The sequence below is a fragment of the Sus scrofa genome, chromosome 9 (assembly GCF_000003025.6).
Source record: "Sus scrofa isolate TJ Tabasco breed Duroc chromosome 9, Sscrofa11.1, whole genome shotgun sequence".
Taxonomy (NCBI): domain Eukaryota; kingdom Metazoa; phylum Chordata; class Mammalia; order Artiodactyla; family Suidae; genus Sus; species Sus scrofa.
Window position 1 is genome coordinate 71,998,126 of NC_010451.4, and position 27,174 is coordinate 72,025,299.

General features: G+C 35.0%; 1 protein-coding gene across 20 annotated transcripts in view; it reads left to right on the forward strand.

Moving 5' to 3' along the window:
- The window catches only part of AKAP9 (A-kinase anchoring protein 9), a 159,284-nt gene that overhangs the window by 102,511 nt on the left and 29,599 nt on the right, over positions 1 to 27,174 (forward strand). For 8 of the 20 annotated variants that reach the window (XM_021102183.1, XM_021102193.1, XM_021102192.1 and 5 more), the window contains 11 exons: positions 7,357 to 7,519; positions 8,634 to 8,846; positions 10,227 to 10,265; positions 11,626 to 11,858; positions 13,069 to 13,188; positions 15,303 to 15,479; positions 16,123 to 16,227; positions 20,959 to 21,150; positions 21,514 to 21,693; positions 23,764 to 24,840; positions 26,552 to 26,692. In XM_021102183.1, coding sequence (XP_020957842.1) covers positions 7,357 to 7,519; positions 8,634 to 8,846; positions 10,227 to 10,265; positions 11,626 to 11,858; positions 13,069 to 13,188; positions 15,303 to 15,479; positions 16,123 to 16,227; positions 20,959 to 21,150; positions 21,514 to 21,693; positions 23,764 to 24,840; positions 26,552 to 26,692 — 2,640 coding nt within the window. 20 annotated transcript variants of the gene reach the window in all.

Genomic DNA, 27,174 nt, shown 5'->3' on the forward strand with positions numbered 1-27,174 from the left:
TAGTCTTCTGGCAGTTAAAGTTTTCTAGAATCCAGAGATATTATTTAGGGCCATAGGCAGTTATTTACCAAGAGATTCCTTTAAGCATTAGAAGAAAATAATAAAAGAATAGTTTTTATTATAGGCAACTCTCTTTGAGTTTATTAATAATCATTTTTGAGAGTAACGTACATGTTTCTGTATTTTCTCAAAAGAGGAGCCTTTTTCTGAGAATGAAACAGTAGTACTATAAGTTAAGCTTTTTGCTTTGTAATGGTTGTGGTTTAAACATAAACAGTAATAAAGTGTTGAAATGCATGTACTATTAGGTGTTGCCCCTCGTGAGCTGATTATAAGCTTAGTCAGTGCTCTGTCAGGTCATTGTATCCAGGATTCAGTCTATTAGAAAAATAACTTAGAAAAATACAAAAGAGGGCAAAAGAAGTGTTATGCAAATTGAGGGAAATATTTGCGGAAAAAAGGTTAAATAACTTCACTTTGTACAGTTAAACTATTTTGTTTGGGAAACCTAACTCTAAACCACAAATTAATACCTTCAAATACACATTAAAATCTTCATGATCTGAAACCTGGTGTTAGAGCTAGTCTAGATAATTAAAAGCTGTCCTTCTAAAAATAGAGGTAATTTTAGTTTAACTGTTTTTGATTGCAAGGACTTTTTATATACTTTCTAAAATTAAATATATATATATGAAGTTTGAATTATTCCAATTCAGAATAATCTATCTGAACATCAATATATATATAATGTACCATCGGTTAATATACTGTTTTGGGAAGAGCTGTTTGCCCATTTTAAATCATCTTTATTGCTGTGTTGAGTCTTCCCCCTGCTCCTAATTTTACTGTTTTCATAGTGGTTTGTTTCTTAATCTTGACCACAGTTATAAGGGGATACCCCTTACTTGTAGATTTTTGTTTTGCATGGATGAACAACGTTTTACAGTGATGGTCGGGAAATAGACTATAATTTGAGTTATTTTAATTCAAGATCACTTTTCTGAACGTGAATTAATATAGCATGCCATCAGTTAATTTACTGTTGTTATGAAAGCTGTTTGTGGAGTTCCCTTCGTGGCGCAGTGGTTAACGAATCCGACTAGGAACCATGAGGTTGCGGTTCGGTCCCTGCCCTTGCTCAGTGGGTTGACGAACCGGCGTTGCTGTGAACTGTGGTGTAGGTTGCAGACGCGGCTCGGATCCCTCGTTGCTGTGGCTCTGGCGTAGGCCGGTGGCTACAGCTCCGATTCGACCCCTAGCCTGGGAACCTCCATATGCCGCGGTAGCAGCCCAAGAAATAGCAAAAAGACCAAAAAAAAAAAAAAAAAAGCCGTTTGCCACATTCTAAATCACGTTAATTTGCTGCTTTTTTTGAGTCTTTTCCCTCCCACTTGGAGAGAGAGCTTTGTAGTTAGTTCTTACTTTGACCTAAATGTTCTTACTTATAAAGGGATATGTCTTACTTTCAGGGTTTTGTTTTTGCTTCAAATAAGAGAAATTGGACACCACATTATTCAAAATAAACTGTAATTTGTAGAGGGAGCTGAGAAAGGTTATTTTGAGAAGTATTTGGTATGCTGAGCATGGGTCCCACCAGTTCATAAAGCTGAGCATTTAGTATATTGATGATCTGTATCTGCTAAAGCCCCAGTAAAGTCCAATTTAGCTGAACCAGTGGTAAGGTTAGATCTCCATCTTGTACAGATGTTAAGATGTTTTCACAAACTAACTGGAGGCCTCACATAAGAAACCATAATAAACAAATTTGTCATTGCCTAGTCCAGAATTCTAAGAGGCAGCAGCCCCTCCCCTGCCCAGACCATATCCCTGTAGATTCTGAACTCTCTGAAGAAAATCTCATTTTTCTCTGCCCTAATTATTAACGAAATATAAAAGGTTTGAATATTAGCTCCTGTAAAAAAATTCGTGTAGTGAAAGTGGCTATGAAATGAATTTTTGTTATTACCTGCTCTCTTTTAGTATGGGTTTTTCCATACTAGATAAAGGTATCATAATTTTTTTTTTTTTGGGGTCTTTTTGCTATTTCTTTGGGCCACTCCCGTGGCATATGGAGGTTTCCAGGCTAGGGGTCGAATCGGAGCTGTAGCTGCCGGCCTACGCCAGAGCCACAGCAACACTGGATCTGAGCCGCATCTGCAACCTACACCACAGCTCACAGCAACACCAGATCGTTAACCCACTGAGCAAGGGCAGGGACCGAACCCGAAACCTCATGGTTCCTAGTCGGATTCATTAACCACTGCGCCACGACGGGAACTCCGGTATCGTAATTTAAGAGTATTTAGTTTCTGGGTAGAGAAAAGACACCACAATGAAAGCTTTTTCTATTACTTAAATATTAAAAAGTATGTTGTTCATCTTTTAAAATTCTGAGTAGCTGATTTGTTCACAATTGCCAAGATTTCTGGAGCTACCAGGAGACCATTATACAGAACTTGGCTTTTAAGTTTTAGTCAGAGTTCATAGGATAACAAGTGGTATAATTACTATTATATACAATGCATTCCTTTTAAAGGGATTTTTTTTCCTTTGACATTCACTCTGTAAACAATTCAGTGTAGAAAAAGCTTATAACTGAACTACCTAGATTTAGTTCTGATGACTGCTCAAAAGAATGAATATTATTTTTAGCAAAAGGAAATAGTTTTTCCAGAAGTAATTATGATTATTTGATATAATTAAAGAACTGATCGGTATTGTGGAATCAAACCAACATGACTTCACATTTTTAAATTGAAACAATTTTTTAATGGAGTGGAAAAACACTAGCTTATCTTAGAAGCATTATAAACTTATCTAAATATCCTTTTCAGTGTTCTGACGTTGGAGCTTGGATCCTGTTAGGCAGGCTTTTTTTGTGGGCGTATTAATTCACATTCCACCTGTCAGTGTACCTATAGGTAAAGAGACATTAAACCACACCCTCTGTTCTGACCTTTTCCTCAGGGGACACTGACTAGAAAGAATCCTTTGGCTCAGCATGAGAGGCCATTTGAGTAGCTCAGTTTGGAGCACTGAGGGAAGCAGCGGCAACAGGGAAATAATGTTGTAACTACATTCTTAAGACTGCTACTATGGAGATTTAAAACTTGACCTTCCCTGCCAGGATCTACTTGGAAGACTTTTATTTCCACAGACATATTTGATACGAAAGCAGTTTTATTGCTTAGCTAGTTAGATATTTATATTTTCATTCTTCAATGACTTAGTAATTATTCTAATTGAAAATGTTTGCTTTTAACTTTGTTCTTTTTTGTTGTTGAAGACTGATGAAGATACAGGTTGTTTTTTAGATTTGTGGGTTTTTTTCTTTTGTATTTAGTTGTAGACTTAATTTCATGTTTACTTGATAGTGGCAAAAGGAAATTTTCATACAGCTGTGGTATGTCTTGATAAACTAAACTTTTTAAATGTAGTGGAAAACTGATAAAAATATGAGGAACCTTGGCAGCTACAACTTCTAGAATGGATTCTTACAGGACGTATTTGTCAGCTGTCAAAAGTGGCTCATGGTTGGAAGAGCAAGATGAAGACATTTATGAGGTTGAATCTCGTGTGCCTTTACCACATCCTTTTCCTCTGTGTGAACATTTGGATGAAAATAACTCAGTAATTATTAACACTTCTATTTTTCATTTTATTCATAAAAGAAATGGGCACATATTAAAGCTTATTTCAAAAATTTCTCTGCCTACCCCTCCGTATTCAGTAAGTATAAAAATTTGGGTTTTTATAGTTTTATTTTTTGCTTTCAGTTTTTTATATATTTAGTTTTAAAAAACTATACTGAGAAACGAACTTTAAATGTCTTTGGTAAGAGTAAATGGAATAGAATCTTGTTTTCCTGTTTGGTGTGTTATTACTCATTCATCCTCTAATAATGAATGTATTAAAGGTTTAAATTTGGTCTACAAGCCCCACCTTGGTGACATTTTTAATTTCAGAAAGCAGAATGAGATAATATTTCAGAAAGCAGAATGAGATATTTCTCTCATGCCAGGCAAGCTGTTTAAAAGATCTTGCTTGTCCTTAAGAATCTTTCTTCTCTGTGTTTATGATGCCAATCCTGACCAGAAATGTAATGATTATATTTGAGGGAATAGACATTGCCATACCTAAAACAGCTACATGAATTGTCATTGAGCCAGTTAGGAAATGTTTACCATCATACTGCATATTGGCTATGGTTCCACAAAAGAAAAAAAGGAAACCTGGATTCTGATTTCAACTTTTTTGCTTGCTCCATAAGAAACTTATTTTTAATATACCTGCTAATCCTGTGAGGAGATGCTTTTTTCTGCTTTTTATGTGAAATGTATTCTATAAACATTGTTAAGGGTATTTAGCATAGTTAGTATTTCAGGTTCATTTAACACTTAAATGCTGTAAATGATTCACTACAAGTTATTCAGTATAACTAGAAGTTATTCAGCACTTTTTATGATTTTCATGGCTTTAACTGTGTATACTAGCTAATATTTACCAAGACAGATGGCTTTCAGAATAGTTTTGTTACCTCCCCTGAAACTTTTAAAGTGACAGAATATTTAAACTTGATACATATTTTTAATGTAAAGTTTCTTAAATGATTTGAAAATATTGAATATGACTTTTTTTATATTTCATGTTATTAGATATTAGGTATAGGTATTATGTAGATATTAGGAATAAACTACATATTAACTGGATAGAAGAGTTTTTAGTATAAAGTTAGATAAATATTTGAAGAAATCTTACTTCAAAAAAAAGTGAGTGCCGTTTGCTGTAATAAATGACATTTGCTTGCTGGATATACTGTATTTGATTCCCTACGTTTTTGTTTTGCTTTGTAAAAATTAAGTTACTGCTTGTTGTTTTATAGTAATGTTTAAATTCATCTTAAGGCAGGTTTAGATCTTGTTAAGAAATAGCATATAGAAGCAGACATTTAATTTTCATATCTAAAGCAAGTATTTATCTTGTAAGTGCATCTTTATATTTGTACAGTAAAATTGAAAAAGAGGGAAAAAAAATCATGTCCTAATTAGAGCTTTGAACTCTTTTAGAGATTTCACATATTTACCAGGCAACCATTTTATAAAACACAGAAAAATATTACATATGCACATTTGAAGGTAATTAATTTAATTTTAAAATATAGGATGTGACTGTATGTTCAGGAGCATGACTGGATATAAATTATTTCATATTTTGTAGTTTTTTTTAACAATAGAAATTAAGCTATACTGGTTATCAGCATTTAAAGAAAGTTAATCTTTTGCCGGTCAAAAGTAAAAATGTTTTTAAGTTTTATATTTGTTGAGGTAACAACATATTATTAGATATTTTAGGAAATATTTTGTGATTTAAAAATATGCTTAGTTTTCTGTTGTGAGTCTTAAATGTGTATTCATATTATTTTTAAATAATCAGTTGTCAGTGTTATTTAATTCATCTTATTAAAACAAGAATAATTGCACACTAGATAATGTTATATACAGATGCGTAGTTACCATGAAGAGCTTTATTTAGTAATTCTAAAATCTATTTGCTGTTGGTACATACTAATCAGATGTGAAGAGCAGAAGTCTTTAAGTATTGTAGTTCCCTTGTGGCACAGCAGGTTAAGGATCTAGCATTGTTACTGCAGTGGCTCAGATTGCTACTGTGGCTCAGATTCAGTCCTTGGCCCGGGAACTTCCACTTGCCATGGGCATGGCCAAAAAAAAGAAAAAAGGAGTTCCCATCGTGGCGCAATGGTTAACGAATCTGACTAGGAACCATGAGGTTGCGGGTTCGGTCCCTGCCCTTGCTCAGTGGGTTAACGATCCAGCGTTGCTGTGAGCTGTGAGCTGTTGCAGACGCTGCTTGGATCCAGCGTTGCTGTGGCTCTGGCATAGGCCAGCAGCTACAGCTCCGATTTGACCCCTAGCCTGGGAAACTCCATATGCCGCGTGAGCGGCCCAATAAATAGCAAAAAGACCAAAAAAAAAAAAAAAAAGAAGTCTTTAAGAATAAAATATTTTAAAATACTATTATAATTTTATAATACTTTGCTGGTATCTGACTATAAATCAGAAAGCACTACATTTGATTCATATTTTAAGCTTAAAACATGATAATAATGTTTTCCTAACAGGTATTTTATATATAAATTTACAGATTTTTTTCGTCATTGTAAGCCTATTATTTATGTGGTCATCACTTTTTTTAACAAAAATAATTAGTGGTGTTAATATTAAGTACTAGCAACATTTGAGTTTAATTTTTCCCCTGTTTAGTTGTTTCACCAAAATAGATAAAGCAGGTTGTAACAGTAAGAAGCTCGGGAAACTAGAGATAATGCTTTTCTGCAGTTTCATGCAGCTGCTAATTATCAGTGGTTTTTTTGAGAGCTTTCACCTTGAGCCTATACTTGACTGTCACCTTAAAAATTATTTAAGGATATAGTCAGTGTGTGCCAATGACAGCATTTTAAGGAGATTATATTTATGGGTAATGCCTCTGTATTCTAAGGTTTTGAAAATAAGCTGAATATTCATTTAGAGTCTGGTGTATATTTCACAAATGGACAGAAATACAAAATTTTTAGTTAAAACATGGGTTATAATTTCATTTTTTGTGCCACTGTGATTTTATTCATTGATGCCATTGTATTAATAATTTATTATTATTCCCCACAGTGTACAGCCAAAGTCACAATCAATGAATGTTAAATATAAAAGAAATAAAACTTATCCTAGAGCACAGTTATGTAAAATTCTTTACCATATACAAAAAGGGCCTATGTATCATTAATTTTGTATTTCTCTTCATATGATAGAATACAGATCTAGTGATGTAAAGTGGTTTATTTCCAAAAGAAGCATTTTTTTTTGTTCAGTAAAACTAGAATACATCTCTTGTGGGAAGTTGTACACAGCGAATCTACTTATCTACTGACTTACCCTACCTACTATTATTAGCATCCACTAGAAATGTTAGGAGTTCCCATCATGACTGAGTGGCGGAAACAAATCTGACTGGGATCCGTGAGGATGAAGGTTCTATCCCTGGCCTCACTCAGTGGGTTAAGGATCCAGTGTTGTCATGAGCTGTGGTGTAGGTCACAGAAAAGGCTCAGATCCTAAGTTGCTGTGGCTGCAGTGTAGGCAGCTGTGGCTCTGATTGCACTCCCTAGCCTGAGAACCTCCATAAGCCATGGGTGCTGCCCTAAATAGACAAAAAAAAAAAAAAAAATTAAATGAATACAGTTCAACAGTATGCCTTTATATTCATTTAAAATTATTTTTATTTAAGCCACTGGTATTCTTGACACTTTGTCTTCCTTCACATGTGCTTTCCCTGTTCATTTAGCTGGAACATGCAAAAGTTACACAGACAGAATTGATGCGTGAGTCATTTAGACAGAAGCAAGAAGTGACAGAATTCCTTAAGTGCCAAGAAGAACTGCGAGAGCGCCTTCATGAGGAGTCCAGGGCCAGAGAACAGCTGGCTGTGGAGCTCAGTAAGGCTGAGGGTGAGCACTTGCCATTGGCAACTGAGGTTGGAAAAATTTCAAGTCTAAAAATAGGTTTCGTTACAAGTCAGGGTTGGAAACCAACAGTCTACTCTTAATTTGAGTGACCGTTGGAAAGTAGTTGTAGTTTGTTTTCAAAATTCCTGTAAACAATTTGAAAAACTATACATATATAGTATTTAATTATAAAAGGTACTTACACAATTATAGAAAATATTTAAAATTTTAGAAAATACAGGAATGATAATTCTATACAGAATTATAGAAAATATTTAAAATTTTAGAAAATACAGAAATGAATGATAGTTATTACCATAATCCCACTATCCTAAAACTTAAAGTTGAGGAAACTGGAGCAAAGAGATGCTAATATATTGCTCAGAGTCAGCATTAAATGGTGGTGATTCAAGGCTTTAAGCCTCTAAAACCCCATGCTATTTATATTCCACCATGTTGTTGTGGGTATTGGCCTTGTAGAATCGCTTAAAATATCAGCTTTCTCTAGTGTATTTAAAATGTTGCTCAGTTCACGTGCATCCAATTTAGATTAAGCTTCCTAGGAACCTAGCTATTCACATCTGTTTAATAAAGTGAGCTACACCTACTTGATGTGATATATTAGCGTAACAAAGAAGTGGAAAGTTCAGAGGAAGTTCATATTTAGGCACAGTGATTAACAAGAGAAAGGCTGCATTGAACGTACCATAGTTGCTACTTTCATCAGCAGCAGATTCAAGACTCATAATAAGTTGGAATGATTTAAAGTTTGCAAGCAGGGAGCCCCCATTGTGGCACAGTAGCAATGAACCCAGCTAGTATCCATGAGAAGGCAGCTTCAGTCCCTGGCCCTGCTCTGTGGGTTAAGGATCTGGCATTGCCCTGAGCTATGGTGTAGGCCACAGTTGCAGCTTGGATCTGGTGTGACTGTGGCTGTGGCGTAGGCCAGCAGCTGCAGCTCCGATTCAGCCTCTAGCCCAAGAACTTCCATATGCCTCAGGTGTGGCCCTAAACAACAAAAAAACAAAGTTTGCTAATAGTACACCTTTGATTGTTTATATAAAAAAATGGTCAAATTTGAAATCAGTAATAGTTGCATTCCTTGTTTATTTTATAGGTGTCATTGATGGCTATGCAGATGAAAAAACGCTTTTTGAAAGGCAAATTCAGGAAAAAACTGATATAATAGATCGTCTTGAGCAGGAGTTGTTATGTGCAGGTAATAGATTACAAGAATTGGAAGCAGAGCAACAGCAGATCCAAGAAGAAAGAGAATTACTGTCAAGGCAGAAGGAAGCTATGAAAGCAGAGGCAGGCCCAGTTGAACAGCGTATGTATTTTTAGACTTAATGTGAAACATTCCTTGAAGATTCAAGGTGGCTTTTTTTTCCTCCTCTCAGTGCCATTATTTGTGTACTTTATATAGGGATTGTAAAATTATAAGAAAATCTACCTTATTAGTAAATGTCTTATTAGCCAATCATGTGGAATCAGAATTTTTTTTCTTTTTCCTTTGGCAGATTTTAACAGAAGATAATTCTTTGTTTATCCTCAAATCTCTGCCTAAAGGGAAAATTGCATATAATGAGATAGGATAGGAGTTCCCACTGTGGCACAGTGGGTTAAGGATTTTGCATTGCCTCATTGTGTCTCAGATTCAATCCCTGGCCTGGGAACATTCATAGACTGCAGGTGGGGCCAAAAAAAGAAAGGAAAAAAAAAAAAAAAAGGCAGGATATTTTTTAAATTGTCTAAGATTTAGTTCTTTTAATTGTAGAAAGGCAGCAAAGATGTATACTTGGATTAACTAACTAAACACTGATCTGGCCCTAGTAGTGAGCATGTAGGGTGGATTTCAGCCTGCAGGATGTTAGGTTGAAAAGGTCAATGGCTATTGGAAGCAAGCTGACATCTTCTTTAATCTAAATAGAAGTTTAAAGAATAAAGAAATTTATAAATAACCATTTAAATAACCTTATAAGTTAAGTTTATAATAACCTTATTAATTTCTTAAATGAGAAATTAGGTAACATCTTAAAGTTTGTTTACTGGTTCAAAAAAAAGATGTCAGAGTTCCCGTCGTGGCGCAGTGGTTAACGAATCCGACTAGAACCATGAGGTTGCGGGTTCGGTCCCTGCCCTTGCTCAGTGGGTTAAGGATCCGGCGTTGCCGTGAGCTGTGGTGTAGGTTGCAGACGCGGCTCGGATCCTGCGTTGCTGTGGCTCTGGCGTAGACCGGTGGCTGCAGCTCCGATTCGACCCCTAGCCTGGGAACCTCCATATGCCGCGGGAGCGGCCCAAGAAATAGCAACAACGACAAAAAGACAAAAAAAAAAAAAAAAAAAAAGATGTCTTTGTAACAATGGAACTTTAAATCCTTTTTATCGTATCCTTTCGCATTTATATTACACATGTAGTTGGAATTATAAATGTGGAGTTTTACTAATTAAATTTTATCAGTTTAGAGATAAAGCATACATTTTTGTAATATGATGAAGTTTTTCAGGTTTCACACAGGTTTTAATGTGGAAAGTATGTGTATCATATATGTAAACCATTCAAGAAGTACTGCTATATCTCAAAATGTTACTAATGATAATTCTAATTCTTTTGTGTGTGCGTATATGTGTATTGTTCTATTTTAGGAAGTAGAAGACATGTAAATTATGTTTCTGTTCTCTGTGTATGTGTTATTTTTTTTCCCTAATAGGACTAGTAGATGCTGCAGTCGATGCAGCACCTGGAGCAGGTGTGTTAATGAAATTGCATGGTCATTGGGTGACCTTGGGGTTTTCAACCAACTAACATATCTCTAATTTTGCTGCTGTGTTTCATACTTACAGTTCTTTTTAACAAGACAACTTTTCTTAGAATAAAAATATATTTATATCTGGAATTAACAACTGAGATTCATAGTGACCATCATCTTATTATATTTGTTTTTTTTTCACAGAGCTTAAGACCATTTCAGTTTTTTAAAGAAAATGTTCATTTATTAAAACAGCTTTTTCTTTAACAAATATATTAAACTCTTGCAGCCTATGACTTTTCAAAATACTCTTTCTGAATCAGGAAGTATATATAAGATGATGGTATCAATAGGATCATTAAAATTTAGTAAAGAGCCTTTGATTGATTTACTTTTATATTAACATCTAAATCCATATTGTATTAAAAGGAAAGCTATTTTGTGTAGATTCCTAGACCTAAGTACAGTGTTGACAGGCCAGTTAGTGAAAGACCTCTAGAGTTAATATGCTTTCCATTTTTTTCATTAGAGGATTGTTATACTATATTCTTATACGATTAATATTAATACTAATAGCTAACACTTTGTACAGTGCTTACTGTACTCTAAGCACCAGTCTTCACATATATTAACTAATTTGATCCCACAGTAACTCTTAGAGATCAGTAGTATTACTCTCCCTAGTTTATGTATGAGGAAGGACATCATGTTAAGTGTAGCAGAGAAAAGTGGCAGAGCTAGGATGAGAACTCACAGTTGCTGCTCTTAAGTGTTATTATCTCTCATACTTGTCAGTTTTCCCTTGATACACATATCATATGTAAGCATGCATGACAAACTCAGGAATATGGATCTAATGAGGAATAAGACTAACAGGAACTTCTGATTGCAATTCTGTTTCTTTTCTGAAACTCTTACTTACCTTGGTTAAAGATTTACAGTATTTGATTTTCATATGTCTTGTGTATGCATATAAAAGTGACTTTATGGGTTTGGAATGAATTGATTTTTGCCTGAGGTGAGTTATTTCTATGCTTGAATTTAGTTAGACTTTGCTCTTTTCCTTATAGTGAAAGTAGATTTTGAGGGGATCATTTGCTATACTTTTTTCACAAAAATATTGTTTTTAATGACAGGACATAATCTTTTTGTTAATTCTGTGTAATTTTATTGATACTAGCTTGCTTGCTTATATAGGAATGTGTTATTTTGATATTTTCAGAATTTCCTTTTTTACATGTGTTTGAAATAAAATTCAGCTCCTTCGTTTCATGAAGTTAGAATTTGAACACAGTTATGGGTGATTTCACTATCATAATATCATTATGATTTAATGTAATTTTTTTGCATTTCTAAACAGAATTACTACAGGAAACAGAAAAACTGATGAAAGAAAAACTAGAAGTACAGTGTCAAGCTGAAAAAGTTCGCGATGACCTTCAAAAACAAGTGAAAGCTCTAGAAATAGATGTTGAGGAACAAGTTAGTAGATTTATAGAGCTGGAACAGGAAAAAAATGCTGAGCTAATGGATTTAAGACAGCAAAACCAAGCACTGGAAAAGCAGTTAGAAAAAATGAGAAAATTTTTAGATGTAAGTATTTTCAATTTTAATATTAATTTTCTTAGTGGAATGCTATTTGCTGCTATTCTAGGTTGTGGATTTTAAATTATGAAGAGACTCTTAAATTTTAATATTTCCATCTATACATGTCATCTACCAAGTACTATTTCAATTGAAAATCCTAGTAATTTTTATTGTACAGCTTTCAGAATTAAAAGGAGTACAGGCAGATTATGAATAAACCCTACCAGTTAGCCTTTCCAAATTCATAGTTAAGAAACTTGTCCTAGTCTTTTTCTTTTTTTTTTTTTTTTTGTCTTTTGTCTTTTGTTGTTGTTGTTGTTGCTTATTTCTTGGGCCGCTCCCGCGGCATATGGAGGTTCCCAGGCTAGGGGTTGAATCGGAGCTGTAGCCACCGGCCTACGCCAGAGCCACAGCAACGAGGGATCCGAGCCGCGTCTGCAACCTACACCACAGCTCACGGCAACGCCGGATCGTTAACCCACTGAGCAAGGGGCAGGGACCGAACCCGCAACCTCATGGTTCCTAGTCGGATTCGTTAACCACTGAGCCACGACGGGAACTCCGTAGTCTTTTTCTTAACCAGTAGCCAGAGTGAAGATCCCAAGAGCTGATTGATCCCCACTGTTTGACCCATAAAAGATACACATGTAGGTAACAGGTATCCCTTGGAAGCAAGGGACTGGAGAGTTGTCATGCTGTATTACTCTCTTCCAAAAAGATGTGAAGTCCCTAATTGCACATGGATTTTCTTCTTTGGGGTTTCATTTAAACCTGATATTCTCTTCACCAATCAGAGAAACATTCTTACACATTTTATAATTTTAGTTGTAAAACATAGATTAAGATGAAATAAATTGATTTACTGAACAATTTGTTCTACTTATTTAGTAACCAGAAGTAGAATTCTTCCTTTGTTCCAAAAAAGTAAATTCATTTTAAGGAGCACATACATATCTGTATTTAGCAGTACTTGAGTTTTTTAAAATGTTGTACTCCAAACATCACTTAAATGCTTAAATTTTGGTTGAAAAGCCCTAATATAGTATTTGTATCGTACAACAGATGTTAGCTTTTTAAACCTTTTTGACTTGGGGTGTTTCTTTAGTCGTTAGTTGTTTGTGTTCATACAAAACTGTACTGATAATTAAAGGGAAGTAAGGAAATAATAGCTTCAATAAATATTATTTCTTCAGTTACTATTATTATTAAATTTTAGGAGCAAGCCATTGACAGAGAACATGAGAGAGATGTATTCCAACAGGAAATACAGAAACTAGAGCAGCAACTTAAGGTCATACCTCGATTCCAGCCTATCAGTGAACATCAAACCAGAGAGGTAAGAATTTTAATGATACTGTCTACCTTGTAGTAATGTGTATCTTATGCGTAAAGTAAGATGCGTATCATAAGAAACCTTAAAAGGAGTTCTTTGTATTATATATAAAGATTCAAAATCAGAAACTTAAGTATTATGTCAATGTGAGACAATTCTTGAAACCCTAAAAGTTACAGAGAAGTACAAATACCTATAAACTCATTGTAGTAAAATATCTACATTCTCATTGAATAGAGGGACTCTCTTATAGAATGGCCTTATGTAGTGAAGCAGTAGAAAAGTTATCAGTCCTAACTATCAGTGTTTATAGTTATTCATCTTGTTTCTGGCATATTTTGACTTTGGACAAATAGCCATGTGTTTGTTGAAACTCAAAAGAATACTTAAGCTCTAGAACTTACTACCATTTCCTACTATTTGTTTTCTTATATTCAAAACCTGCTGCCTCATTCATGAAACTTCAAGAAACTAGCAAGGATACATATTTGGTTTTCTTCCAAAACATTGAGATCCTTTGTTTTCCTCTTATTTTTCCAGATCTAATTCCCCAGCTTCTGATTTTCTCAAGATCAAAACAAAACAAAAACTAACTAACAGTATTTGTGCCATTTTGCTATATACCTGTTTGGTTGTCTTGTCCCTTGACCTTATTTCAAAGCTTAGTCTACCTTTTATTGTTAAAATGTCTCCTCAGTGGCCTTATTACCATCCATCCTTCAGTCTGTAATTGTAGGTAAGCTTACATTTCTTTGAACATTTTGAGGAATAAGTACCGTTTTTAGAAAATTTCCTCAAAGTCACTGAAATAAGGGAAAATATCTTTTTTTCTTAATATCACATTTATTTTTTTAGTAAGCTTTCTCTCTTCATTTAATTAAAACTGATTTCATAAGCTCTCTTAAACCTTTGTTGGGAGTCCCCGTCGTGGCTTAGCGATTAACGAATCCGACTAGGAACCATGAGGTTGCAGGTTCAATCCCTGGCCGTGCTCAGTGGGTTAAGGATCCAGCATTGCTGTGAGCTGTGGTGTAGGTCACAGATGCAGCTCGGATCCCGAGTTGCTGTGGCTGTGGTGTAGGCTGGCAGCTACAGCTCCATTTGGACCCCTGGCCTGGGAATCTCCATATGCTGCAGGTACGGCCCCAAAAGACCAAAAAAAAAAATCAAAAAAACCCTTCCTGTATCCTTCCATCACAGGGCCTGTGTATTAGAGTCACTTAGGAAATTTTCAAGGTATACAGATCCCTCTCATCACCTGACATCCTTGTCTCTATTCTGGGCTGGTGGAATGTGTAGCCTGAGAAAGCTTCCCACATGTCTCCATTAAAGACTCCTGTGGAGTTTAGAACTATTGTATTATTATATATACTGATTATATAACCATTTGTGGAAAGAAATATAATCCATGAAAGTTTTTTTAGGTCATCTTATCTTACGTATGAGTGTAAGTCAGTGCTCTGCAAGCTTGTTGTCTTTATTGGGTTTTAGTGTGGTTGTGCCATTAGAGCATATAATTCAGCATTATTCAAAAATCTATATTTTTTCCGGGAAAAAAAAAAAAAAGGAGTTCCCGTTGAGGCTCAGTGGTTAACGAATCCGACTAGGAACCATGAGGTTGCGGGTTTGATCCCTGGCCTTGCTCAGCGGGTTAAGGTTCTGGCGTTGCCGTGAGCAGTGGTGTGTAGGTCGCAGACATGGCTCGGATCCTGTGTTGCTGTGGCTCTGGTGTAGGCAGGTGACTACGGCTCCGATTCGACCCCTAGCCTGGGAACCTCCTCCATATGCTGTGGGAGCGGCCCAAGAAATGGTAAAAAAAAAAAAAAAAATCTATTTTTTTTTTTAATATATATTTTTTTCTCCTCCTAGGTAGGGAAAATCTTAGTCTTTAGAGAATTTTTTTTTAAAGGTTTGGTGAAAGCAATATTATTTCTCTTTACTAGTTCTGCTTAGTTTTATTAACTCAGAATATGTCACTGTGGTTGGAGACAATAGTTGCTGTCCTTATCAAAAAAGGAATTAGCGTAGCATCTAAAAGTCATTTTTGAAGTGGGGATAGATATATTAGTAACATCCTGACATTTTAAAAATTACATTGTTTGCCTATTATTTTATAGGTTGAGCAGTTAACAAATCATTTGAAAGAAAAAACAGACAAGTGCAGTGAACTCTTGCTCTCTAAAGAGCAGCTTCAGAGGGATATACAGGAGCGGAATGAAGAAATTGAGAAACTGGAGTTCAGAGTAAGAGAACTGGAGCAAGCCTTACTCCTTAGTACGGACACTTTTCAGAAGGTGTGGTATTTTCTTTGGCTTAATTTTATTAAGTGTTTTAATGCAGATTATTCTTAGTCACATGAACGTCAGTTCTTTTTAAAAGAAAAAATTACTGTTGATTCTTTGTTGGTATTATTGCATAATGTATATATCTTTATGTCTTCATTGGCATCATAACCATTTCTGTTTATACTTAGCTCCAAATATTCTTTGCATATCTGAGTCCTAATACAGGAAAATTAATTAAACTGGAAGAATTAATTACACTTTTAACCCTCGTTAAGGTTGTGATTTTAAATGATAGCAAAGCAAAAAATATGTAGACACCAGTTTAAGCTGATGCTTTACTCCAAACTAAGAAGTGATGAGATCTATTCCTGTTATGCTACAGAAAGCAAAAATGAATAAAAGAGGAGCAAGATAAGGAAGTTTGGGAGGGGCACAGATAAGGGATCACTTTCCTTTTATCTGAGAAACAGAATTTTACAATTGTCAAACATTGCTGTTTGAATTTGTATAAAATGCTTTCAAGCCTGATTATCTGAGTATTTACTAATACACATTATCTGCTTCTAATTAGATAAATAAAATTGCTACTTCTCCAATTAAAATTGAAGAATTTAGTGTCTGAAATTTTGAGAAAATTCTTATGTATTTAAAGGTAGAGGATCGAAAACAGTTTGGAGCTGTAGAAGCTAAAGCGGAATTATCCCTAGAAGTACAATTGCAGGCTGAACGAGATGCCATAGATAGAAAGGAAAAAGAGGTAAGGAGTTTGTTTGTTTGTTTTCTTTTGGCCATACTCGTGGCATGTAAAAGTTCCTGAACCAGAGAATCTAACCTGTGCCACAGCAGCAACCTGAGTCACAACAGTGGCAGTGCCAGATCCTTAATCACTTGTTCTACCAGGGAAATCTCAGTTTATTTTTAATAACAAAATGTGGTTTGAATTATTTTAGAAAACATAATTTTATCAAAGTAGTGTTTATGGTCTAAAACAAGTTTAGACTCTTTCTTAGGTCACTGCCTAAGTTGACCTTGAAGACAGTAAATATCTGAACAATAAATTAGAGTGAGGAAAACCATCCCAGGTAGAGGGGACAAGTATGAAGGCCTGGACACAGGAGGACGTTTTTTTAAGTTGTACTGCCCTGGAAGATAATAGTGCCTTCTTACAATATACTAAGCATGTTCTTAAAAGAAAAGACTAATAATAAAGTAATTATCTAAAGTTCTTTGATGTTTTTTCTGCTCCTTCCCTTCAAAGAAAAAAAAAAAAAAAACTAGAAAACACACTTTTAAAACAGTAGCAATTGCCAATTCCTAATTAAATAATAACTTTGTTTAAACTTTGTCTACTATTAGTTTTTCTAAAGCATATTGTACTGTATATTGTCTAGCTAAATCATATCATTTAAAATGTTTCAAAAAATTTTAATTACATATTATCTCTTTCCATATAGTTTTCTCAAGACATATATATTTTAACAAATATCTATTGAATGTGAACAGTATATAAATGTTAATAAGTGCTTTGAAAAATAGTAGAATGATTTTGAAGTCAGCTAAGACTATAACTCAGAGAACTTGTAGTTAAGAGGAAAAAAAATTACTTATATAAATGACTAATAGAAATGATCATTTCCTTAAGAAGGATTATTTTCTTATTATCACATAGTCTGTTTAAGAGGTTCTTATTTGTTTTTTGGTTTTTATGTGAGGGGCAGGGAACACATTTGTTGTTATACAACTACTTCAGTGTATTTTGAAAAGAGTTAATTAACATTTAAGGACTTACCATACACTAAATAATCAGATAAATTGTCTGCTTTCTAAAAAGTTGGAACTCCAAAACTGAACCCAAAGGCAGTGATAATCGATTATAGATAGTTAAGTTTACTAATTTTATATTTTTATTACCACTTTAATTTTATTTAACACTACTTGACACCTTAATTTCTTAAAGTGTCCAATAACTGCCTCCCTTTTATTCAAACTCATAGTTGTTGGAACTACAGGAGACCTTAGAGAGCTTATGTTTACTAGCTCCTAGGTGAGACAGAGTCAGATATGTTCATTGATGAGAGTATTAAACTGATGACTGGCCCTGGTCTACTAGTTTTGAATAACAGTGACACGTATTCTGTCAGAACCCTCTCACTCACTCAGTAACTGGAGACTAAAAGAAAGGAATGTAAAATTGAAATACATATATATTTTTAATGAAAATATCTTCCTAAGTATTCTCTTCTACATGAAACAAATATTTTCAGATATCTGACAGTATAAACATAAACATAAGATGTTTATGTATCATTATAATTGAGATATTTCCCACTACTCTCATAAACTATATTTGTATAAAACTTTTTTTTAAGTTTCTTACAGTGTTTCAGGATATATAAGAGAAGGAGAATAATGTGGAGAGAAATAGAAGGAGGAATTTCGTTAAGAAAAAGATGCCTTCAATAGACTTTAGCTCTTCATAGAGCTGATGAGATCTAGCTTCCCAGTGGCAATAGTGAATAATAATAGTTAACCAGTAGTATATAATAGCAGTTAACTTTGTTGAGGTCTGTGCTAGAAAGTGTGAATAAATATTTTAGATGCCTTATGTCATTAATCCTTCCACTCTCCCTGAGGATAGGTTCTATTGATATCTCCACTTTACAGATGAGTAAATCATGTCTTAAGAGAGGTTCAGTAACTTACTCATCGTCACACGGTAAGTGGTTGAGCCTGAATTCCTCCTTAGTCTCTCTGATTCTGGAACCCTGTGATGCTATACTGCCAAAGCATCCAGGTATGTTTTACCTTGTTGGTGAGATATACTATAAACTGTCATTCAACATTTATCGAATTCCTACATGTAGACCATCACTGTTTAGTTGTAAAACCTGCACCAGTCTTCAGGCAATCTACTGTCTACCTAGGAGGTATAGATACATTTGAAAGAGAAGAGCATTTAAAAGAAAGCACAAATAGGTGCAAATTAATGTAATCCAAGTGGTGCAGATATCACTTGGTAGCTAAAGTAAACAAGGTTAAATCAAAAAGCTACCAACCTGTTTTTAAGCCCTATTAATATTCTTCTTGGTTTTGGTTGTCATAAACTTAGTAATACGAAAAGCCAGGGACTGACACTGAAGTCTGGCTGAATGAGAGGAAAGAATGCCTTAAGGTGTCATTGTGGGAATTGAAATCTCTGTTTTAATGCCTCAGGTTTAGCTAGTTATGACAGGAGTTTAAATGCTTTAGATCAGTGCTTCTTAGACTTTAATGTGCATATGAAACCCCTGGGGATCTTGTTAGAATGATTGAATAGGTCTGGGATGGGGTTTGAGAATCTGCTTCTAAAACGTTCCCAAGCGATGCCATTTCTGTTCCAGGGGCCATCCTTTGAATATCAAGACTAAGAATTGGACCATAAATTTTATTGTATCCAAAAAAAAAAAGTAAATATCAGGTGAAGGCAGGGCAGCAACTTTGAACTTAAATATCTATGTAGGTGTTGAAATGATACCTTGTCGTCAAAAGTAGTTGTAGAAGATAAGGATCAGTATAAATACCATTACATTAGGTAACTTTGAGGAAGATAAAATTATCACAATTTTCAGTGAAGTAACCTGATAATTATATATATACAACTACTAAATAGGTTTAAGGTGTGTCTACTGAGTTTAATACCAGTGTTACAGAAAATAATTTTAATATAAGTCTTAGACATTAGTTATTAGAAGCAGGAAAGAGGATGGTTAAGAATGTATAGCTCCAGAAATTCCTGAAGTTCACAAGCTGGCTTCCACATACCAGCCTTGAGACTGCAGGACATGGTACTCCTCTCTTAGTGTCTCCCTTCCTCATCTCTGAAATGGACATAATCCTAGTAAAAATGTCATAAAGTTGTTCCAGAGTTCAAAAAAAAAAAAATAATGCATTTAAAGCATGTAATACCTGATACTAAATTGTCTGTAAATGATTGTTATTATAACTAGTATTGATACTATTTCTATTAAGAAAATATTGAAGGTCTTTGCCTTGCTAATGCTAAGATATTCTGATTTCATGTTGGGGTATAATCAGAATATACCCCCTTTCAAGTTCTAAGGTAATAAATGATTTATAGGTGCTTTCTAAGCTCTTGGATCTTAGGTTGCTTTTATTTTATTTGTTACTGCTATCATTTTTTTATAGCTGTACCTGTAGCACATGGAAGTTCCAGCCTGGGGGTTGAATTGGAGCTGCAGCTGGAGGTTACACCACAGACATGGCAACACTGGATCCAAGCTGCATCTGCAACCTGTGCCACAGCTTATAGCAACGCCTGATCCTCAACCCACTGAGTGAGGCCAGGGATCAAATCACATCCTCACAGAGACATTGTTGGGTCCTTAATCTGCTGAGCCACGAGGGGAACTCCTTAGGTTGCTTTTTTTGGGGGGAGGGGTCTTTTTAGGATCACACCCACAGCATATGGGAGTTTCCAGGCTAGGGGTAGAATTGAAGCTGCAGCTGCCGGCCTATACCACAGCAACAGCAATGTGGGATCTGAGCCACATCTGCAACCTTTGCCACAGCTTCTGGCAACACCATATCCTTAACCCAGTCAGCAAGGTCAGGGACAGAACCTGTGTCCTCATGGACACTAGTCAGCTTCGTTACCACTAAGCCACTACGGGAACTCCCTTAGGTTGCTTATAATGCAGCAGTTTTGATCATTGGGTACATACACATTCGAAAATTCATTCATTAAAAATGTGTTAAGAAGCACAAAGCATCGAGCTAAATGACTATTCTTGTCCTCACTTGAACCCAATTTTTTAAATACTAGCTCTTAATGTTCACCATTAGTTTCAGTTTCTGTATAACCATCAGAGAGCAATTGCTTTACCATTAACGGTAATCTCTGCTAAGAAATGAGCCGAATTTCAATTGTCCTGCAAATAGCAGCACTATAATTTTTTTCTAAAATGGTTTTACTAACTTAATTTTTAAGTTTCTGTATTTTAGACCTGAGGCTCTCATGGTCTTAGAGTCTGACTCTGCTCCCTTCTGCTCAAGTAAGGCTCATGGCTGCCACCCCTTTCATTAGGTTAAGTATTAGTATGGACTAAATTGAGCTAGTCTCATTTGGTGGCTGAAATAACTGACTTAAATCTACAGCTTTCTTGAGCCTTTTTGATAGCAATTAATTTAACATAAAATAAGTTTTAAAATGAATGTGGACTCTTCTCCCATAACTCTTTTATGCTTTACCAGAGGATAATTTTAGGTAGGAAAAAGGTTCCTTGTATCCTTCCTCCCAAGATCTCTTTGCTTTGGGCAGGATAGTTTAAAGGTGTTCACTTTGAAAATGTCTGGAAACCACACAGTTACATCTGGGTTAAGGAGACTACTTTCCAGTATTCTTATGGCTCATGTCTTTTAAGCTTATATACTATTGAACTAACACAGCACTGTTCATTCTTTTTTGAAAAGTAATCATTTCTATGGACAGTTTTTTTTCTCTTTCCTTTTGCTAATTTTGATGTCAAAGATCACGAACTTAGAAGAACAGTTAGAACAGTTCAGAGAAGAACTGGAAAATAAGAATGAAGAAGTCCAGCAACTGCATATGCAATTAGAAATACAGAAAAAAGAATCTACTACCCGTCTACAAGAACTTGAACAAGAAAACAAATTATTTAAGGTAATTAGTTAGGAAAAACTTTGCCTCTAAATAACTCATTGTTTGGTCTCGTGTAGCTCTACTGTTAAGCATTTGCTAAATCCAGCTGCTAAATAATACTTAACAGGGAAACATTAACTGCAAATGGATTTTCATGGAATTTATCTTCAACCCAACATAAACTTTTGAATTTGTCATAAATGAAAAATTTTGGAGACCCTTGTCAAACTATTTTAAGAATTATTTACAGTAATTTTATGAAAGCTCTAATTTTTTCCTTTTGTACATGTTGGGCACGATAGCTTGGTAAGAGTTAAGTGACAGAATGTTCTAAAAATCACATTGTAATGCCTATCCTACTGAGATGGTTATTTTTGACCCTAGGATGAAATGGAAAAACTGGGATTCGCCATAAAGCAATCTGGTGCCATCTCTACTCAGGACCAACATTTACTATTTGGGAAATTTGCTCAAATAATGCAAGAAAAAGAAGTAGAAATTGACCGATTGAATGAGCAAATTACAAAACTTCAGCATCAACTTAAGATTACAACAGATAACAAGGTATAGTAATTTAAAATTATTATATGAAATTACTCAAGCTAGAATTTTTATTCTTAGTGAAATATAGTTGATTTATAATATTGTTATAGTTTCAGCTGTACAACAAAGTGATTTAGTTTTATATTTTTTTCATATTATTTTCCATTATAGATTATTATAATGAATATAGTTCCCTGTATTATATAGTAAATCCTTATTGCTTATCTATTTCGTATATAGTAATTCCTATCTCTTAATCCCACATTCCCAGTTTATTCCTCCCCATTTCTCTTTACCCTTTGGTAACCACAAGGTTGTTCTCTGTGTCTGTGAGTTTATTTCTGTTTTGTATATAGATTCATTTACATTATTTTTTAGATTCCACATATAAGTTATACCATATAGTATTTATTTTTGTATGACTTACTTCATTCAGTATGATATTCTCTAGGTTCACTCATGTTGCTGCACGTGGCAGTATTTCATTCTTTTTTATGATTGAGTCATAGTCCATTGTGTGTGTGTGTGTGTGTGTGTGTGTGTGTGTGTGTATATCACATCTTTTTTTTTTTTTTTTTTTTGTCTTCTTGCCTTTTCTAGGGCCACTTCCCACTGTATATGGAGGTTCCCAGGCTAGGGGTCCAATCAGAGTTGTAGCCGCCAGCCTATGCCAGAGCCACAGCAACACAGGATCTGAGCCGCGTCTGCAACCTACACTACAGCTCATGGCAATGCAGGATCCTTAATCCACTGAGCAAGGCCAGGGATTGAACCCGAAACCTCATGGTTCCTAGTCGGATTCGTTAACCACTGCGCCACAATGCCACAACACGAACTCCAGTATATCACATCTTCTTATACCAGTCATCTGTTGATGGGCACTTGGATTGTTTCCTTGTCTTGGCTACTTAAATAGTGAACATTGAGGTGCCTGTATCTTTTTGTTGTTGCTCGGCATGTAGGTCATCGGAGTTTTTGTCTTTCTAGACATATGTCCAGGAAAAGGATTTCTGGATCATGTAATAGCTTTGTTTTTAGTTTTTTGGGGTATTTTTCCATTTTTTCAAGTTTTTTGACATATAGTTGATTTACAATGTTGTGATAATTTCTGCTGTACAACAGAGTGATTCAGTTATAAATGTACAGATATCCATTCTCTTTCAGATTCTGTTCCCACATACATTCTCACAGAATATTGGGTAGAGTTCCCTGTTTTAGTTTTTTAAGGAATCTCATTGCTGTTTTCCGTAGTAGCTAATCTAAAATTTTAAAGGGTAAAAGAGTTATGTTTCAGTTTTTCTTTGAATATGTAAGTCCAATAAAACCTTAATTCTCTTTTACCCATTAATCTATTAAGACACACTGGTTTAACATGCTGTATGTCTTTATATCCCCTCCTAATATTGTCAAAAACTTTTGATGTGTTATAGGGAGTCTCTGTTGATTCAGATTGCATCATATCATTATAATCAAATCTATTAAAAATTCTTTTTAGTATGAGTTAAATAAGATGATGACATTTGGACACTGTCTGTTATAGACTGTTTTGTTTCAGTATTTCACCTTTGCGAGTTCCCATCCTGGCTTAGCAGTAATGAACTTGACGAGTATCCATGAGGATGCGGGTTCAATCCCTGGCCTCACTCAGGATTAAGGCTCTGGCAGCGTTGCCATGAGCTCTGGTGAAGGTCGCAGATATTGCTCGGATCCCAGGTTACTGGGACAGTGGTGTAAGCAGGCAGCTGCAGCTCTGATTCAACCCCTAACCTGGGAACCTCCATATGCTGTGGCCCTAAAAAGACAGAAAAAAGAGTTTCATCCTTTTCAGTTAGAATGCATTAATATTGACTATTTTACTTACATGCATTAGCTACTAAATGTGTAAATCACTTTATGTTTAATGACTTTCTGAATGAAATTCTAAATAAGTTCCTTGTTTGATATAATGGGGGACTGTTGGCCTATATTAGAATTTAGTATGTCTAAGAAGTATATTGTTTTTGTGCGTGATCAGCACTTTAAGATCTTGCCCTAAAATTCCCCAAATATATATATTTATTATGTGTGTTACTTGTTTTCATTGACTAATAGGTTATTGAAGAAAAAAATGAACTAATAAAAGATCTTGAAACCCAGATAGAATGTTTGATGAGTGATCAAGAATGTATGAAGAAAAATAGAGAAGAAGAAATTGAGCAGCTCAATGAAGTGATTGAAAAACTTCAACAGGAATTGGCAAACATTGAACAGAAGACATCAGTGGATGCTAATACTCTTCCAGAAGAAGCAGATAGTTTAAAACATCAGTTGGATATGGTAATAGCAGAAAAACTGGCTTTGGAACAGCAGGTAGAAACCGCTAATGAGGAAATGGCCTTTACAAAAAATGTGCTTAAAGAAACCAATTTTAAAATGAACCAGCTAACACAAGAATTATGCAGCCTAAAGAGAGAACGTGAAAATATTGAAAGAATCCATGGCATTCCAGAGAAAAGTATTAACATGGCTATAGATGATCTGAGTGAAAACAAACCTGGACTAGAAGTAGTCCTTACTGAAGATGCTCTTAAACCCTTGGAAAATCAGACTTACCTCAAATCTTTTGAAGAAAACAGCAAAGTTTCCATAAGCAGTTTGGAAACAAAAGTACTACAACTTGAGAACACTGTGAGTGCAAAGGACTTAGAACTTACCCGATGTCATAAGCAAATAAAGGACATGCAGGAGCAAGGCCAGTCTGAAACAGAAATGCTTAAAAAGAAGATTGCAAACCTACAAAATATACTTGAGGAAAAGGTTGCTGCTGCTCTAGTGAGTCAAGTCCAACTTGAAGCAGTTAAAGAATATGCAAAATTCTGTCAAGATAAACAAGCAGTTTCACTAGAATCTGAAAGAACAGATACACAGAAGTTAAATCAACTAACAAAAAATGAGATGGAGTCAGATGTTTCAGTACTGACCTTGAGAATATCAGAATTAGAAAGCCAGGTGGTTGAAATGCAGACTAGCTTGATCTCAGAAAAAGAGCAGGTAGAAATTGCAGAGAAAAATGCTTTGGAAAAAGAAAAGAAGTTATTAGAATTACAGAAGCTATTGGAGGACAATGAGAAAAAACAGGGAGACAAAGAAAGGAACAGAAGCCCTCAAGGAGATTTTGAAGTTCTCAAGGTTAGCTTGTATTTGATTTTTTTTTTTTTTCAGGTTAATACCCCAGGAAACCCTTTTGTTCCTTTGTTCCTTAAACTACTAACTTAAATTATGATGTTCTTTACACCTAGCAATTTATATATTAAGGTGTTGTGTTTTTTTGTTTTGTTTTTTGTCCTTTTAGGGCTGCACCCTTGGCATATGGAGGTTCCCAGGCTGAGGGTTGAATCGGAGCTACCCAGCTGCCAGCCTGTGCCACAGCCTCAGCAACACAGGACATGAGCCACCTCTGTGACCAACACCGCAGCTCATGGCAATGCCGGATCCTTAACCCACTGAACGAGGCCAGGAATCGATCCTGCCAGCCTCATGGCTCCTAGTCATATTCGTTTCCGCTGCGCTACAACGGGACTTCCTATTAAGGGTTTTTATAAAAAATATCATTGTGTATAGTCATATTATCAATAGAAGAATGGACACAAAGTATATTTTGTTGTCTTCAAATCGTAATATTTATTTTACTAGCATAGCCATTAAGTAGAACAGTGAGAAGAAACTTGGAAATGTTACATTTAGCAAACGTCCTCTGGAACTTGTGTGGGTTTTTTCCTTTTCTCTCTAACATGCAATATTATATGTTCATCATCCCTTTTAAGTAATGAAAAAATGTCAAAATATACTAGTGGGGAGTTCCCGTCGTGGCGCAGTGGTTAACGAATCCGACTAGGAACCATGAGGTTGCGGGTTCGATCACTGCCCTTGCTCAGTGGGTTAACGATCCGGCGTTGCCGTGAGCTGTGGCGTAGGTTGCAGACGCGGCTCGGATCTTGCGTTGCTGTGGCTCTGGCGTAGGCCGGTGGCTGCAGCTCTGATTCAACCCCTAGCCTGGGAACCTCCATATGCCGCGGGAGCGGCCCAAGAAATAGCAACAACAACAACAACAAAAAGACAAAAGACAAAAAGACAAAAAAAAAAAATATATATATATATGTATATATATATATATACTAGTGTTCTTGTGAATTAATATGTGAGTGGTAAGTCATGAGCTTTCGCAGATTTTATACCTCATAATAGATTTCATCCTTTCCTAAGAAAAATTGCCTTTCACCTTTTCAGTCTTATTAAGTAAAGGTCTGAAATCGCAGTTATTTGTTAGCATAGGACTTTATCAAATTCTCATTCTGTATAATTTTTGACAGTAAATGTGTATTCTTATGTAAATATCAGAAGATTAACTCTTATATTGGGATTCTATAGGTAATATATTTCACAAAGGATAATAATTCCTTCTACTTACTAGGCTTTTTCCTCCTGGCTTACTGGAGCTATATCCATTGCTGAATTTAAAATAGTAATGTGACTTTCCATATGTATATAAAACTTCTAAGAAATATCTTAGTAATATGTGGTATCTTTTGAGAAAAGTGATATAAATATGAAACAATTTTGAATGGGTAACAAAACTATTTTCATTAATTATAAAATTTTAAAATATATACTGATGACATGATCTACTTTTTTTTCCCTGAAAAATCCTACTTAATGTCTCAAGAATATAAAATGACGGTTCTGAAGAAGATTCCCTATTTGTTGAAAGAACCTGGATCATTTAAACCCTTTTTATCTAATAGGAAGTTATTCTTGAAAAGGCCTCATTAGAATGCAGAAGTGCCTTGAACTTGGTTTTGTTTTTGAAAATGATGTGTTTATGTTTTCCACTGCTATTCAGACAACTACTGAGCTGATTCATACTAGTGAAGAAAATGGATTTTTTGGTCAACTTGGCACACTTAGGGCTGAGTCAGCAGCTACCAAAGAAGAACTTGCCAGTTATAAAGAGAAGGCAGAGAAGCTACAAGAAGAGCTTCTGGTAAAATGAATAACATAGCTCCTAATTCACTTATTTCTACCTATCTTAATTTCATTTCAAAATATATTCTCTTTTGTGAAAACAAACCCAGATCTTAACAGCTAGGGGAAAAAAAATCCATTGTGAATTTGATGAAAAGTTATTATAGATTTTTGTCTCTATCATTTCTGTTGTTTGTTTTCCTTGGAATCTTTGTTAGGGACTTTCTTTTAATCTGTGGTCTATGGAGATTAATGCAGGAGGAGAAAGACAGATGTTAAAAGGAACTATATATCCCCTGCAAACCAAAAGTGGAGACTGATGAAATGATTTCACTTGTGTGGTAATCTGTGACTATACATATATATGTGAATACATATGCAAAGCATGAGTATTCCTGAAATGTTTTTCCTTTTATTCTGAGGAAAATAAACATATTAGCATGAATTTTATTCTCTCTACCCTAAATTCTTCATGTAATATTTTAAGCTGAATGTTATACT